The sequence below is a fragment of the Ornithorhynchus anatinus genome, chromosome 7, assembly GCF_004115215.2.
Source record: "Ornithorhynchus anatinus isolate Pmale09 chromosome 7, mOrnAna1.pri.v4, whole genome shotgun sequence".
Taxonomy (NCBI): Eukaryota; Metazoa; Chordata; class Mammalia; order Monotremata; family Ornithorhynchidae; genus Ornithorhynchus; species Ornithorhynchus anatinus.
In genome coordinates, this window is record NC_041734.1 from 524,366 (window position 1) to 539,346 (window position 14,981).

The following is a 14,981-nucleotide window of genomic DNA, read 5'->3' on the forward strand; positions in this document are numbered from 1 at the left end:
TAGATCATTTGTTTCGGGGGAGGGAGGGTCTCTGATCCTAGATCTAAGCAGCAGGGAAGTGTGGTTTCCTTTGAGTGAACAAGTCAGGACGCATGACCCCTCACTCCTACAGTTTTGAGAGCTGATTTATGGAGGTCACTGTGGTCGTACAACTCCGATATGAGAAAGGTACAAGGCCTTCAGCCTCATTTTCACTCTATCTGCAAATTTCTTCGGGTCTACTCTGGGCTAGACTGAAAGCTCCTGGAGAGCAGAGATCAGGTCTTCTGTTAATAATGACGATGGTACTTGTTAAACACTTCCTAGGTGCCAAGCGCAATACTAAATGCTGGGGTAATAATAATAATAATGTTGGTATTTGTTAAGCGCTTACTATGTGCGAGCACTGTTCTAAACCCCGGGGTAGATACAGGGTAATCAGGTTGTCCCACGTGAGGCTCACAGTTAATCCCCATTTGACAGTTGAGGGAACTGAGGCCCAGAGAAGTGAAGTGACTTGCCCACAGTCACACAGCTGACAAGTGGCAGAGACTGGATTCGAACCCATGACCTCGGACTCCCAAGCCCGGGCTCTTTCCACTGAGCCACGCTGCTTCTCCATACAAGACAATCTGGGCAGACACAGACCGTCCCACATGGAGCTCACAGTCTACCTAGGAGGGAGTAGGGTGTAGCTCCCATTTTCTATATGAGAAAACTGAGGCACAGAAAAGTAACCCGCCCAAGATCACGCGGCAGAGAAGTGGCAGAACCGGGATTTGAACCCGGGTCCTCTGACTCCCAGGCCACTGTTCCTTCTACAGGGTCATGATGATGATGATGGTATTTGTTAAGCGCTTACTATGTGCCATGCACTGTTCTGAGCACTGGGGTAAATACGAGTTAATAATAATAATAATGTTGGTATTTGTTAAGCGCTTACTATGTGCCGAGCACCGTTCTAAGCGCTGGGGTAGGCACAGGGGAATCGGGTCGTCCCACGTGGGGCTCACGGTCTTCATCCCCATTTTACAGATGAGGGAACTGAGGCCCAGAGAAGTGAAGTGACTTGCCCACAGTCACCCAGCTGACAAGTGGCCGAGCAGGGATTCGAACCCATGACCTCTGACTCCAAAGCCCGGGCTCTTTCCGCTGAGCCACGCTGCTTCTCGTGTTAATCAGATTGTCCCACGTGGGGCTCAGTCTCAATCTCCCTTTTGCAGATGAGGTCACTGAGGCTCAGAGAAGTGAAGTGACTTGCCCAAGGTCGCACAGCCGACAAGTGGTTGAGTCGGAATTAGAACCCACGACCTCTGACTCCCAGCCCGGGCTCTTGCCACTAGGCCATGCTGCTTCTCTTGTCATGTTACTTTTCCTCTAATGTATTCTCCTAAACGTCCTGGTCCTGCCCAGCAGATCCACCGACCCACCGGAAAAAGTCTCTCAGAAATGTTCTCTCCAAACGTTCTTCTCCACCAACGGCCCCTCGGAACCGAGCCCCCCAAACGGTCCCTCAGAACCTATCCCCAGAAACGGCTCTGAAAACCGATGCCCAGAAACGGTCCCTGACAACCGAGGCCCAGAAACGGCTCTGAAAACGGATGCCCAGAAACGGCCCCTCAGAACGGAGGCCCAGAAACGGCTCTGAAAACCGATTCCCAGAAACGTTCCCCCAAAGAAATGGCCCTTCAGAACCGAGGCCCAGAAACGGCTCTGAAAACCGATCCCCAGAAACGGCTGTGAAAACCGTTTCCCAGAAACGGTCCCCAGAAACAGTCCCTCTGAACCAATGCCCAGAAACGGCCCCCTCAGAACCGAGGCCCAGAAACGGCTCTGAAAACCGATCCCCAGAAACGGCTCTGAAAACCGATCCCCAGAAACGGCTGTGAAAACCGTTTCCCAGAAACGGTCCCCAGAAACAGTTCCTCTGAACCAATGCCCAGAAACGGCCCCCTCAGAACCGAGGCCCAGAAACGGCCCCCCAAAACCGATCCCCAGAAACGGCCTCTGGAAACCGATCCCCTGAAACGGTCCCTCAGAACGGAGGCCCAGAAACGGCTCCTTAGAAACGATCCCAGAAACGGTCCTTCAGAACCGAAGCCCAAGAACGGCTCCTTAAAAATGATCCCAGAAACGGCCCGTCAGAACCGATTCCCAGAACCGGGCCCTTAGAAACGATCTCCAGAAACGGCCCCTCAGAATCGATCCCCAGAAACGGGCCCTCAGAAACGGCCCCCAGAACCGGGCCCTTAGAAACGTTCCCCAGAAACGGCCCCTCAGAACCGATCCCCAGAAACGGGTCCCCAGAACCGAGGCCCAGAAACGGCCCTTCGGAAACGTTCCCCAGAAACGGTCCCCAGAAACGGGCCCTCAGAACCGATCCCCAGAAACGGGCCCTCAGAACTGATCCCCAGAAACGGGCCCTCAGAACCGATCCCCAGAAACGGTCCTTCAGAAACGGTCCCCAGAAACCGCCCTTAGAAACGGCCCCTCAGAACCGATCCCCAGAAACGGTCCCTCAGAAATGTTCCCCAGAAACGGCCCCTCAGAACCGAGGTCCCTCAGAAACGATCCCAGAAACGGTCCCTCAGAACCCAAGCCCAGAAACAGCTCCTCAGAAATGATCCCAGAAACGGCTCCTCAGAACCGATCCCCAGAAAGGGGCCCTTAGAAACTACCTTAGAAACGGCCCGTCAGAACCGATCCCCAGAAACGGGCCCTTCGAAACGATCCTAGAAACGGTCCTTCAGAACCGAGGCCCAGAAACCTTCCCCAGAAACGGCCCTTCAGAACCGAGGGCCAGGAACAGCCCTTCGGAAACGTTCCCCAGAAACGGTCCCTAGAAAAGCGGCCCGTCAGAACCGATCCCCAGAAACGGACCCTCCGAAACGGCCTCTGAGAACTGATCCCAGAAGCGACCCTCGGGATCCCCCTCCCCGCCCACCCGGCTCTTGGGGCCTAAACCCTGAGGACGGACCACTGGACGGATGGATTAGACTGTGAGCCCGTCAAAGGGCAGGGACTGTCTCTATCTGTTACCCATTTGTCCCTTCCCAGCGCTTAGTCCAGTGCTCTGCACATAATAAGCGCTCAATAAATACGATTGAATGAATGAATGGAGGGATAATAATAATAATGGTATTTGTTAAGCGTTTACTATGTGCCGAACACTGTTCTAAGCGCTGGGGTAGACACAGGGGAATCAGGTTGTCCCGCGTGGGGCTCCCAGTCTTCATCCCCATTTTCCAGATGAGGTCACTGAGGCACCGAGCAGTGACTCGCCCAAAGTCACCCAGCGGACAAGTGGCCGAGCCGGGATTCGCACCCATGACCTCTGCCTCCCAAGCCCGGCCTCTTTCCACTGAGCCACGCTGCTTCTCTACCCACGCTGGATGAGACTGTAAACCCGTCAGAGGACAGGGACTGTCTCTATCTGTTACCGATTTGTCCCTTAATAATGTTGGTATTTGTTAAGCGCTTGCTTTGTGTCGAGCACCGTTCTAAGCGCTGGGGTAGATCCAGGGTCATCGGGTTGTCCCACGTGAGGCTCACAGTTAAGCCCCATTTTACAGATGAGGTCACCGAGGCACCGAGCAGTGACTCGCCCACAGTCACCCAGCTGACGAGTGGCGGAGCCGGAATTGGAACCCATGGCCTCTGCCTCCCAAGCCCGGGCTCTTTCCACCGAGCCGCGCTGTTTCTCTAGCCACGCTGGATTAATAATAATAATAATAATAATAATAATAATAATAATGTCGGTATTTGTTAAGCGCTTACTCTGTGCCGAGCACTGTTCTAAGCGCTAGGGTAGACACAGGGAATCAGGTTGTCCCACGTGGGGCTCACAGTCTTCATCCCCATTTTACAGATGAGGTAACTGAGGCACCGAGAAGTGAAGTGACTTGCCCAAAGTCACACAGCTGACAAATGACCGAGCCGGGATTTGAACCCATGACCTCTGACTCCAAAGCCCGCGCTCTTTCCACTGAGCCACGCTGCTTCTCTATAGACTCCATGATAATGATAATGTTGGTATTTGTTAAGCGCTTACTCTGTGCCGAGCACTGTTGTAAGCGCTGGGGTAGACCCAGGGGAATCAGGTTGTCCCACGTGGGGCTCCCAGTCTTCATCCCCATTTTCCAGATGAGGTCACTGAGGCACAGCTCTATCTGTTGCCGACTTGTTCATCCCAAGCGCTTAGTACAGCCTCGAGAAGCCGCGTGGCTCAGTGGAAAGAACCCGGGCGTTGGAGTCAGGGCTCATGAGTTCGAATCCCGGCCCGGCCACCTGTCAGCTGTATGACTTTGGGCAGGTCACTTCACTTCTCGGTGCCTCAGATCCCTCATCTGTCAAATGGGGATGAAGCCTGGGAGCCCCACGGGGGACCAACCCGATTCCCCTGGGTCTCCCCCAGCGCTTAGAACCGTTGCTCGGCACGTAGTAAGCGCTTAACAAATACCAACGTTATTATTATATATTATTCCAGGGCTGTGCCCAGAGTAGGCGCTCAGTAAATACTATTGAATGAGTGGATAAATGGAGGGGGGAGGGCGGGCGGGGTTCCCACGGGGGCCGCGGGGCAGGCGGGCGGTGGCGTTGGGGATTTACGGGCGGCGCTGCCCTTCCCCCTCCTCCCTGCTCCCTCCTCCCTGCTCCCTCCTCCCTCCTCCCTGCCCCCTCCCCCCCGCCCGGCGCCCGCCCGCCGCCGACTTGGGCTCCATTCCGGGTTCACACGGGGGGGAGCCCCGCCGCGCGCCCCGTCCCCCCCCCCCGCGCGCGCGCGCCGCCGCCGCCCGCCCCCATTGGCCGCCGGCCTCGGCGCCGGCCACTTTCCCACGGCCCGCGGCGCGTGCGGCTCCCCGGCGGCGCTGCCGCCCGGGCCCTGGCGCGCGGCCCAGCCGGCGGCCCGCGCGCCAACCAAAGCCGCGGGGGGGGGAGGGGGGCTGCCCCTCACCGCCACGGCGCGCCCCCATTGGTCGGCGCCGAGGCGAGCCCCGCCCCCCTTCCCCCGCCCCGCTCCCGCCCCCTCCCGGCCGCGCCCGGGAACGTCCCGGCCGTCTTAACGGGTCGGGGGTCGGGGGGTGGGGGGCGCGGCGGGGCGGCAGCATGAAGCGCGGCCCCGGCTCCGACCGCAGCGAGCTCGACGACCCGGCCGAGCGGGACGGGCCCCCGGACCGCGGGTGCGTGGGGATGGAGGGAGGGGACGGGGGACCGGAGCCGCGGGACCCCCTCTCCAGCCGCCCCCCGCCCCTCCCTTCCCTTTTCAGACACCCCGGACCCTCGTCCCCGTCCGCATCTTCGCCCGTCTCGGCCAGGAAGCGACGCAGAGGCGTGAGTGTCCCCCCATCCCCCCCCAAAGGATCGTAATTGCAATCTTTGTTCAGCGCTCGTTAGGTGCCAGACGCGGTGCCTACATTATCTATCACCTATTTATTTGGTTAATAATAATAATGTTGGTATTTGTTAAGCGCTTACTATGTGCAGAGCCCTGTTCTAAGCGCTGGGGGAGACGGGGGGAAATAATTTTGGTATTTGCTAAGCGCTTACTATGTGCAGAGCCCTGTTCTAAGCGCTGGGGGAGACACGGGGGAAATAATTTTGGTATTTGCTAAGCGCTTACTGGGTGCAGAGCCCTGTTCTAAGCGCTGGGGTAGATACAGGGTAATCAGATTGTCCCACGTGAGGCTCACGGTCTTAATTCCCATTTTACAGATGAGGTCACTGAGGCCCAGAGAAGCGAAGTGACTTGCCCCCAGTCACACAGCTGCCAAGTGGCAGAGCCGGGATTCGAACCCATGACCTCTGACTCCCAAGCCCGGGCTCTTTCCACCGAGCCGCGCTGTTAACGAGGCCTCTGTAGCTCTGCGATTCGACCTCTCTGGATGAGGTCCGCGCTAGACCGCTCGTTCATTCAGTAGTATTTATCGAGCGCTTCCTCTGTGCAGAGCACTGGACTGAGCGCTTGGAATGGACGAATCGGCGACAGATCGAGACGGTCCCCGCCCTTGGACGGGCGCACGGTCCCTTTGCTGGCTCCCCCGTTCAGCCGGCGGGCGGGGACGGTCTCGGACCGTTGCCGAATGCCGCACTCCGAGCGCTTAGTACGGTGCTCTGCCCGTAGTAAGCGCTCAACGAATACTGTCGAGCGAATGAACCAACGCGGCGGTGGAGGCGAGCCAAGGCCGAATCGCCCCGCCCGGGGCTGAGCTCACCCCGACTAGCGGCGTGGCTTAGTGGCGAGAGCCCGGGCTCGGAAGGCGGAGGACGTGGGTTCCAATCCCGCTCCGCCGCCTGTCTGCTGTGGACTTCGCTCCTCTGTGCCTCAGTTACCTCCACTGGAAAACGGGGACAAGACCCTGAGCCCCACGAGGGGACAACCTCGTTGCCCCGTATCTGCCCCAGAGCTGAGAACGGTGCTTGGCCCATAGTAAGCGCCGAGCAGACGCCGTTATGATCGAATTGTACTCTCCGAGCGCTTATTTGGGTGCTGTGCACGGAGCTCAGGGCTCAAGAAATGCGATTGAATGATATATCATCGCCCCCGGGGCCCCCCCCACCCGCAGATCATCGAGAAACGCCGCCGAGACCGGATCAATAACAGCTTGTCCGAGTTGCGGAGGCTGGTGCCCAGCGCCTTCGAGAAGCAGGTGAGGGTGCCCCCCCCCCCCCCGCCTCGGGGCCTCCCCCCACCCCGGCCTCCGGGTCCGCGTGCGTTTTTGTGTTTGTGTGTCTGTGTGCGTCCCCCCCCCCCCCACCTCCTCCGTGTGCTCCCTCCCTGGAAGCTGACGACCTCCCTGCCCTTCCCGCCCCCAGGGATCGGCGAAGCTGGAGAAAGCGGAGATCCTGCAGATGACCGTGGACCACCTTAAAATGTTGCATACGGCGGGGGGGAAAGGTCAGTTGCATCTCTTTTCGGGTGCCCCAGCCGCCACCCCCTCGGTGACCGCAGTTAAACTGTTGCCCTTATCGTGCCGACGCCGGCTCCTTTGGCCTTGGGCGAGGCCCGATCGATAAGAGTGGTGGTGGCGTTTGTTAAGGGCTTCCTGGGTGCCAAGCACTGACCTAAGCAGCGTGGCTTCGTGGAAAGAGCACGGGCTTGGGAGTCGGAGGATGTGGGTTCTAATCCCCGCTCTGCCACTTGCCTGCCGTGTGACCCCACGCAAGCCCCTTAACTTCTCCGTACCTCAGTTAGCTCATCTGTAAAGTGGGGATTAAGACTTGGAGCCCCACGTGGGACAACCTGATACCTTGAATCTACCCCCGGGTTTAGAACAGTGCTTGGCACAGACTGAGTGCTTAACGAATACCTTTATTATTATCGATGATAAACGCTGGGGTGGGCACTGTACTCTAAATGGTGGGCTTGGTGTAGGATGATGAGTCGGTACCCTGGGCCTGCCCCTCATGGAGCTCGCGCAATCTAAAGGACGTGTGAGTGCTTTTCCTCCGGCTTTAGGGGAGCCCACCCCTCCCTCTCCCCAAACTGAGGGGATCCCCCCTCCCTCGCGGAACAAAAATCCAATCCGTTTTTAAGAACCCGGTACTCTCCGAAGCGCGCTGAAGTGATGACATCTAAAAGCATCTAAAAGCACCTCTCACTAACCCGGTGAATACGGGGCCGCCTGGGTGCTTTTACCCTAGAGTAAATGCGATCTTTTAAGGATCAGTACGCTGTCGGACCCCCTCTGAGAGCCAGACCTAACATTATTCAGAGAGGCTTAGTGGAGCAAGACAGAAATGTTCAAATGAAATCCCTTGCCTGAGAACCGAGCCTCCGGTCTCGGGAAAGCGCTCTCGCTAAAAGCTTTCTAATGAGGCGGTGCCGCTGGGTGTCTAATGAACTTCCTCGTCTCGTGTGGTTTCCCCATCCCCCGTGGGTTTTTCTGGCCCTGAGGGGAAAACGGTAGAGGGAGGACGGAGCCTCTGCTCGCCAAAGCTGGGGTGGAGTTGCGCTCTCTCCGGCAGCTTGCAAAGAGCTAGGATTCGAGGCTCCCACCCGACCTGTAATGGCCACGTGGATGTGGCCGAGGCCCCCGCGGGGAGGGAGGTTTGGGTCTTCTAGCCCTCGCTTAAACCACGTGCGAGGGATCCGGGCGAAGGTTGGCCGCGCCTCGAGCCTCCCCCACCCCTCCGTCTTACCCAGGCTACTTGGACGCGCACGCCCTCGCCATGGACTACCGGAGTCTGGGCTTCCGGGAATGCCTGGCCGAAGTGGCCCGCTACCTCGGCCTGATGGAGGGCCTGGACCCGGCCGATCCTCTGCGAGCGCGCCTCGTCTCCCACCTGCACCACTACGCCTCCCAGCGGGAAGCCGCGGTCCCCTGGGGCGGGGGCTTCGGCCCGCACCCGCCCCTCGCCCACCCGCTGCTGCCGTCCCCGGGGGGCCGCGGCCCCGCGGCGCCGGCCGCGGAGCCCCAGACCCCGGCCCGGATCAGCGCCTCCCGCCCGGAAGCCTCGTCTCCGAGGGTCCTCCCCGGCGGGAGCCTGGGACCGACTCCGAGGGTGACCCCCGCCGGGGGCCCGGGACCGCTGCTCCCCGGGGCCACCTCGGCCTCCAGACTCGCTCCGCCTTTGCTGTCCTCCGTGGTGTCCCTGTCCACCTTCCCCTTCTCCTTCGGCGCCTTCCACCTCCTGGCCCCCAACGCCCTGAACCCCTCTGTCCCGACACAGGCGTCCGGCCTGGGCAAGCCCTACAGACCCTGGGGGACGGAGATCGGGGCCTTTTAGAGGACTGGCGGTCCCGGGTGGGTGGGGAGCCGGGAGCCCAGGGGGCTCGCCATGGGGAGGGGGGCAGAGGGGAGGGAGAGGGGTCTTAAAGGTCCAGCTGAGCTGGGTTTTGACTTAATCACATTCAGATTGTTCACACCAAGAGAGGGGAAGACAAGGGTACCGTGACCGATGAAAAAGGTTTAAAGACTAAAGGGATTTTATATATGTATATATATATACGTATTATTAGCAGGTGCATTTTTTAATCTAGCATCTTTTTGGTCCGAGCCATTAAATGGCAATAGCGGATGTAAACCGATTGTGATAGGTTTGTATCGAGTGCCTCATATCTATTTGTTTCAAAGAGGTCCGACTTTGGCCTGACAGCGTTGGATTCCTTAACCTCTAATGCATTTTGCGGGGGACTAGATTGTCCTTGTTTAGCAACGGCTTATTTTAGTCATTATTTTTTCCAAACCACTAACATCCATAGTCACATGACTTCTGTCGGGTTCCTATATCGGCAGTTTAAGAGGTTCTAGAAGACTCTTTTGGTAAACTGTACTCTGAAGTTTTCTACATCGGGAAAAAAGCGGTGACAAATCAGACTGAATGGTGTCGTCCTAGAAAGGAAGCTAGTTCTTTCTCCCACATCCGTTGGGGCAACTGGGGTTCCCCCCCTCGCCTCGCCAGCCGTGGACATACATACACCCCCTTTCCCACGTTGCTGTCCTGGAGCGGCTAATCTCTCCCAACCGGATCCAGGAGCCGAGCCGCCCGGGATCTGAGCGGTGCCCCCGGCCCACCTTGGGGAGAAGGCGGAAGCCTCCGCACCAAGCCTCCCCCCGGGTCCCAAGCCCCAGATGAGGCTCTGTGGACCCTGCGGGGCCCCGGCACGGGCGGCTCTACGGGAAGGTGGGTCAACTGCCCCGAGTGCCAGGGGACACGGGAGGGGGCCCGGCCGGGCTGGTTCTCTCGGTCAGGATGTCGCCACCGGGATTTCCTTAGCCGGGACCTTGGAGCCCCACTGGCTCCCCTGGGGTCTTTCGGTCTTCCCTGCATTTCTGCCGTGTGGACTTGGCTTGGATTGGCCCATAGAAATTTCCTTCGGAACAGGTTGACTCCCCAGGAGTCCCAAGAGGCCCCAGTGAAGTGAACTTGGTCTCTATTGTATTGCTGTGCGGTGGCTAAATAAAGGAGAAAGCAAGAACAAAGTATTTGGATTGACATGACTCACCTCCGCGTCGGAGCCATGGGAGAAGTAAAGAGGGGGCCGGGACTTACTTGGTTTGAGGCCTGGGTTTGGAATTCCAACTGGGTGACCTGCAGGCCCCGGGGGACAAGGCCAAAATCTTCCTTGCATGAGGGAACCCGCTCAGTCTAGGATAGCTATATTTAGGGTGAGGCTAGGATAGCTATATTGAGGGTGAGGCGGTACCGGCCCTCGGAAGGAAAGCTGGGAGTTGGATACTCTCCTTCGGGGGTTGGGCTGCTGGGGCTCAGCAAGGGTTGGATTGGCAGGGAGGGGAGCAGCGTAGTGCAGCGGATAGAACACGAGCCTTAGAGTCAGGAGGTCATGGATCCTCATCCCGGCTCCGTCACTTGTCAGCTGCGTGACCTTGGGCAAGTCACTTCACTTCTCTGGGCCTCAGTTACCTCTTCTGTAAAATGGGGATCGAGACGGGGACCGTGGCCATCCCGATCTGCTCGTGTCCTCCCCAGCACTTAGAACGGTGCCTGGCGCGTAATAAGCACTTGAATATTGTAATCATGGACAAATGCCAAAATTGTTGTTACTGTTATTAGGTTGGACCTGTCATCCCTCCCCCCCACCACAACAACCTCCTCTCCCCCGTCCATCCTGTCAGGCTCTAGAACCGGGGAACGGTGGGAACCCTGCCGGGGGGACCCCGAAGTCCTGCCTGAACAGAGGCGGCAGGCTGAGCGTGGCGAGGACTCCAGAGATCCTGGAAAAGGCTCAGCCAAAGTTTCTGAGCCAGGTGAGCCCCACGGAAGGAGGTGACCACGGCTTGGGAGCAGGGGCAGGCAGGAGGAGAGGAAGGCAGCCTTGGGCAGAGGACGGAAGAGACTCTTTTCCTTTTCCCGGCCTCCTTGTTCTCCCCCGCCTCTCTCTCCTGCCTAGAGGCAGAAGCGCTGCCAGACAGGAAGCACGCTGATTGGATTTTTAAACATTAGGGCTTCTTCCAGGAGCCTCTGACATTTCAGAGTCCCGAGGGAACCGAAATGCCGTTAGAAAGCTAAGGGGTGAGATTCCAGTTTCAGGCCTTCCGTCGTCCGTGCCACGGCACTGCATCACCCTGTCGGAAACAAGGCTGCCAGAGAAACGCTACTCTGAAAAGCCTTCTAATAATGTGGGGAAACACACGCTGGGGCTGGATGATTTTTACAGACCGGACAGGCCGGGCAAGAGACGTCTGCTGCTGCCCTCCCGTCTCTGTTCCTTTCCATGGGGCTGCACCGCTCCCCGGCTTGCCGGCCTGGGACTATACGGTTTAAGCTCTGGCCACCGGCAGTTCAGCGCGAGGACGTTCAGCGGCATCCACTCAGCCTCCTTGGGAAGCGCAGAACCGGACCCTGGTGCAAATTCTACACGTCTTTGCCCCCTCCAGGGCCTGGATCATCTCCGGGTAACTTGCTTCGCCGATCTCCACGGCCAAGGGTGACCCCCGGAACAGACGGTGCCCCTTCCGAGACTGCCTCGGGATGTCGGTGCCTGAGACCGAGCGCTAGCTGGGGGGAGCTGCGTGACTTAGTGGAAAGAGCCTGGGAATCGGAGGATCTGGGCTTTAATCCCGGCTCTACCTCCTTCCTGCTGCGTGACCTGGGCAATTGGCTTAACTTCTCTGGGCCTCAGGTACCTCATCTGTAAAATGGGGATTAAAGCCTTCTCCCTCCTACTTAGACTGTGAGCCGCAAGTGGGACAGGGACTGTGTCCAACCTGATGAATATGTAGGGACCCCAGTGCTCAAAACAGTGCTGGGCACATAGTAAGTCCTTAACAAGTACCATAAAAACAAACAAAGCATGGGGGATTGCAGTGTGACTGGCTCTTCCTGCAGTCCTGCTGAGAGAGTGCCCGAGAGGGGATACAGGACTTCCTGGAGCCCTCCTGCATAACTTGCCCACTCCATTTACTTTGCACTAATTCACGTATACCCAATTTTCTTTCCTCCTAAAAGTAAATTATCCCAGTACTTATACAGTGCCTCCACATAATAAATGCTTAATCAAGACCATTTAAAAAAAAAAAAGCCTAGGCCCAGAAGTCAGAGGACCTAGGTTCTAATCTCTGCTCTGCCTCTTGCTTGCTGTATAAGCTTGGGCAAATCACTTAACTTCTCTCTGCCTCAGTTTCCTCAACCGTAAAAGGGGGATTCAAAACCTGTTCTCCCTCCTACTCAGACTTGGAGTCCACTGAGGGAAAGGAAACATATTCATTTTGATTAACCTGTATCTACTCCAGGACTTAGAGAAGCAGCGTGGCTCAGTGGAAAGAGCACGGGCTTGGGAGTCAGAGGTCATGAGTTTGAATCCCAGCTCTGCCACTTGTCAGCTGTGTGACTGTGGGCGAGTCACTTCACTTCTCTGGGCCTCAGTTACCTCATCTGTAAAATGGGGATTAACTGTGAGCCTCACGTGGGACAACCTGATTACCCTGTATCTACCCCAGTGCTTAGAACAGTGCTCGGCACATAGTAAGCACTTAACAAATACCAACATTATTATTATTACTTGAGAAGCAGCATGGCTTAGTGGATAGAGCACAGGCCTGGGGGGTCAGAAGAACCTCGATTCTCTAATCCTGACTCCGCCACCCGTCCGCTGTATGACCTTGGGCAAGACACTTCACTTCTCAGAGCCTCAGTTACCTCATCTGTAAAATGGAGATTAAGAGTGTGAGTCCCATGTGGGACAGGGACTGTGCCCAAGCGGATTAATCTGAATCTACCCCAGCGCTCAGAACAGTGCGTGGCACAAAGTAAGTGCTTAACAAGTATCATTATTATAGTAAGTGCTTAACAAATGCCATAAAAAAATAAGAAAACTCACTTGTACTCTCCCAAGTGCTTCGTCCAGTGTTCTGCTAGCCATCCACTCCTTCCTTCCCCAACAGCAATTTAAGGGTCATCATCGTTCATGAAATCCACCCCGTTTAACTTTCAAAGCTGAACCTGGTGTGCCTCATCTCAATCAAGTCAGGTGATTTATTTCAAAAAATTCTGACTCTTCCCCTTTACAGCCGCAGAGCATTAAATGTCACGAATGCTATGGACTGGAAGAATTAACCTAGTCCGGTCATGGGGATTGTAAATTTTACTAAAGTTCTTAGTTGTCATCAGATAAGCACACCCGTAATCCTGAGTGATGCAATGTGGGAGGGGAGACCGATCAGGGAACCCGGGGCTGGGCTGGGCTAGCAGGGGGATGGGTGCCCTCCCGGGCTTCCAAACCCCCCAAACTGTGGTATTTGCTAAGTGCTTACTTTGTGTCAGGCACTGTACTAAGCCCTGGGGTAGAGGAGAAGCAGCGTGGCCTAGTGGCAAGAGCATAGGGTTGGGAGTCAGAGGTCGTGGGTTCTAATCCCGGCTCCGCCCCTTGTCAGCTGTGTGACTTTCGACGAGTCACTTAACCTCTCTGGGCCTCAGGGACCTCGTCTGTAAAATGGGGATTAAGACTGTGAGCCTCGCGCGGGACAATCTGATTACCTTGTATCTACCCCATCGCTTAGAACAGTGCTCGGCACATAGTAAGCGCTTAGCAAATACCGTCCTCATCGTCGTCATTATCATTGTCATAAACAAATGAGGTTGGAGACAGCTCCTGTCACATGTGGGGCTCCCAGTCTCAATCCCCATTTTCCAGATGAGGTAACTGAGGCCCAGAGATGTGAAGTGACTGGCCCAAGGTCACACAGCAGACAGGTGGCAGAGCCAGGATTAGAACCGGACTCCCAGGCCCGGGCTCTAACCACTAGATCACGCTGCTACCACTGTGGCACCTGGGCGGCCCAGAAGAAGGTGGGAAGTTGAGGCCAGGATCACGGGAAGAGCGTTATTTCCAGGGAAACCCAGGATTGGCTTTCAGCTCCTGTTAGATTTTAAGTATCCTCACCACAGAGTTGTTGCGGGCACCGTAGCGGGCGGCCGCGCCGGGCGGGGCAGTTGGGAGCAGGCGGAAGGCCGGGAGAGGCTCGGTCACTGGCTGCCCTTGAAGAGCTGCCCGTTGCCAGGCGAGCGCGGGGAGGGAGCGGGTGGCAGCACACTGGGCCTCCGCGGGGCGGCCCCTCGGCAATGGCTAAGGGTCAGCCGGGGGACGGACGGACTGGGACTCAGACCCCCACGCCCCAGGAAGGGGCTGGCCAACGGCCCCCGCCTCAGACCCCGAAGAAAACACGCGCTGGGAGGAGCAGTGATCCTACACCAGGCGGCCAGATGCCCGCACCGCTCCTCCGCCTCCTCCTCCTCTGGGCTCCGGGCTCCAGGCTACTGCTCCTTCTCCTCCTCCTCTTCAGGCTCCCGCTCCTCATCCTGCTCCTGCTCCTGTTCCTCGTCCTGCTCCTCATCCTGCTTCTGCTCCTCATCCTGCTCCTGCTCCTCATCCTAGTCCTGCTCCTGCTCCTTCTTCTCCTTGTCCTGCTCCTCATCCTGCTTCTGCTCCTGTTCCTCATCGTGCTCCTGCTCTTGCTCCTCATCCTAGTCCTGCTCCTCCTCCTTCTCCTCGTCCTGCTCCTCCTCCTGCTCCTGCTCCTCCTCCTCCTCCTAGTCCTGCTCCTTCTCGTCCTGTTCCTCATCCTGCTCCTGCTCCTGCTCCTAATCCTGCTCCTGCTCCTTCTCCTCCTCCCGCTCCTCATCCTGCTCCTGCTCCTCTTCCTGCTCCTCGTCCTGTTCCTCCTCCTGTTCCTGCCGGGCCGGGCTCCGGGCGCACTGCGTCCCCGCTCGGGCGGAAGCGATCAACAAGCAGAGGAAATCCTGCCCGCCACCGCCACTGCCGTGGGGCCCGCGTGGGAACGGCCGGGCCCGGCCGGGCCCGGCCCGGCCCGGGAGCCCAGCCAGCACCGACAATTGTGGCCGCCGCTCCCCTCCTGGCAGGGGACCGGCCTGGCCCTAGCCGAAGGAACCCGGGCAAGAGCGGCGCGCCCCGTGACTGAGCCCAGCCCCGGCCCCGGCCCCGGCCCCCGCCAGGGTCACTCTGCCTCCCGTCTCTCGGCCCGCCTGTCCAGCCGAGCTGGGGTGGCGGGGTGGGAGAGGCGACGAGGCGGGGATGGGGCGTC

At 57.9% G+C, this 14,981-nt stretch overlaps 1 protein-coding gene across 1 annotated transcript; it reads left to right on the forward strand.

The window, feature by feature from the left end:
• The first annotated feature begins 5,039 nt into the window (after positions 1 to 5,039).
• Positions 5,040 to 9,905, forward strand: HEY1 (hes related family bHLH transcription factor with YRPW motif 1). The gene is made up of 5 exons (XM_029068263.2): positions 5,040 to 5,159; positions 5,247 to 5,310; positions 6,543 to 6,626; positions 6,793 to 6,874; positions 8,123 to 9,905. The coding sequence occupies exons 1-5, from the start codon at positions 5,086 to 5,088 to the stop codon at positions 8,704 to 8,706; spliced, it is 888 nt and encodes a 295-aa protein (XP_028924096.1). The 5' UTR covers positions 5,040 to 5,085; the 3' UTR covers positions 8,707 to 9,905.
• The last annotated feature ends 5,076 nt before the right edge of the window (positions 9,906 to 14,981 follow it).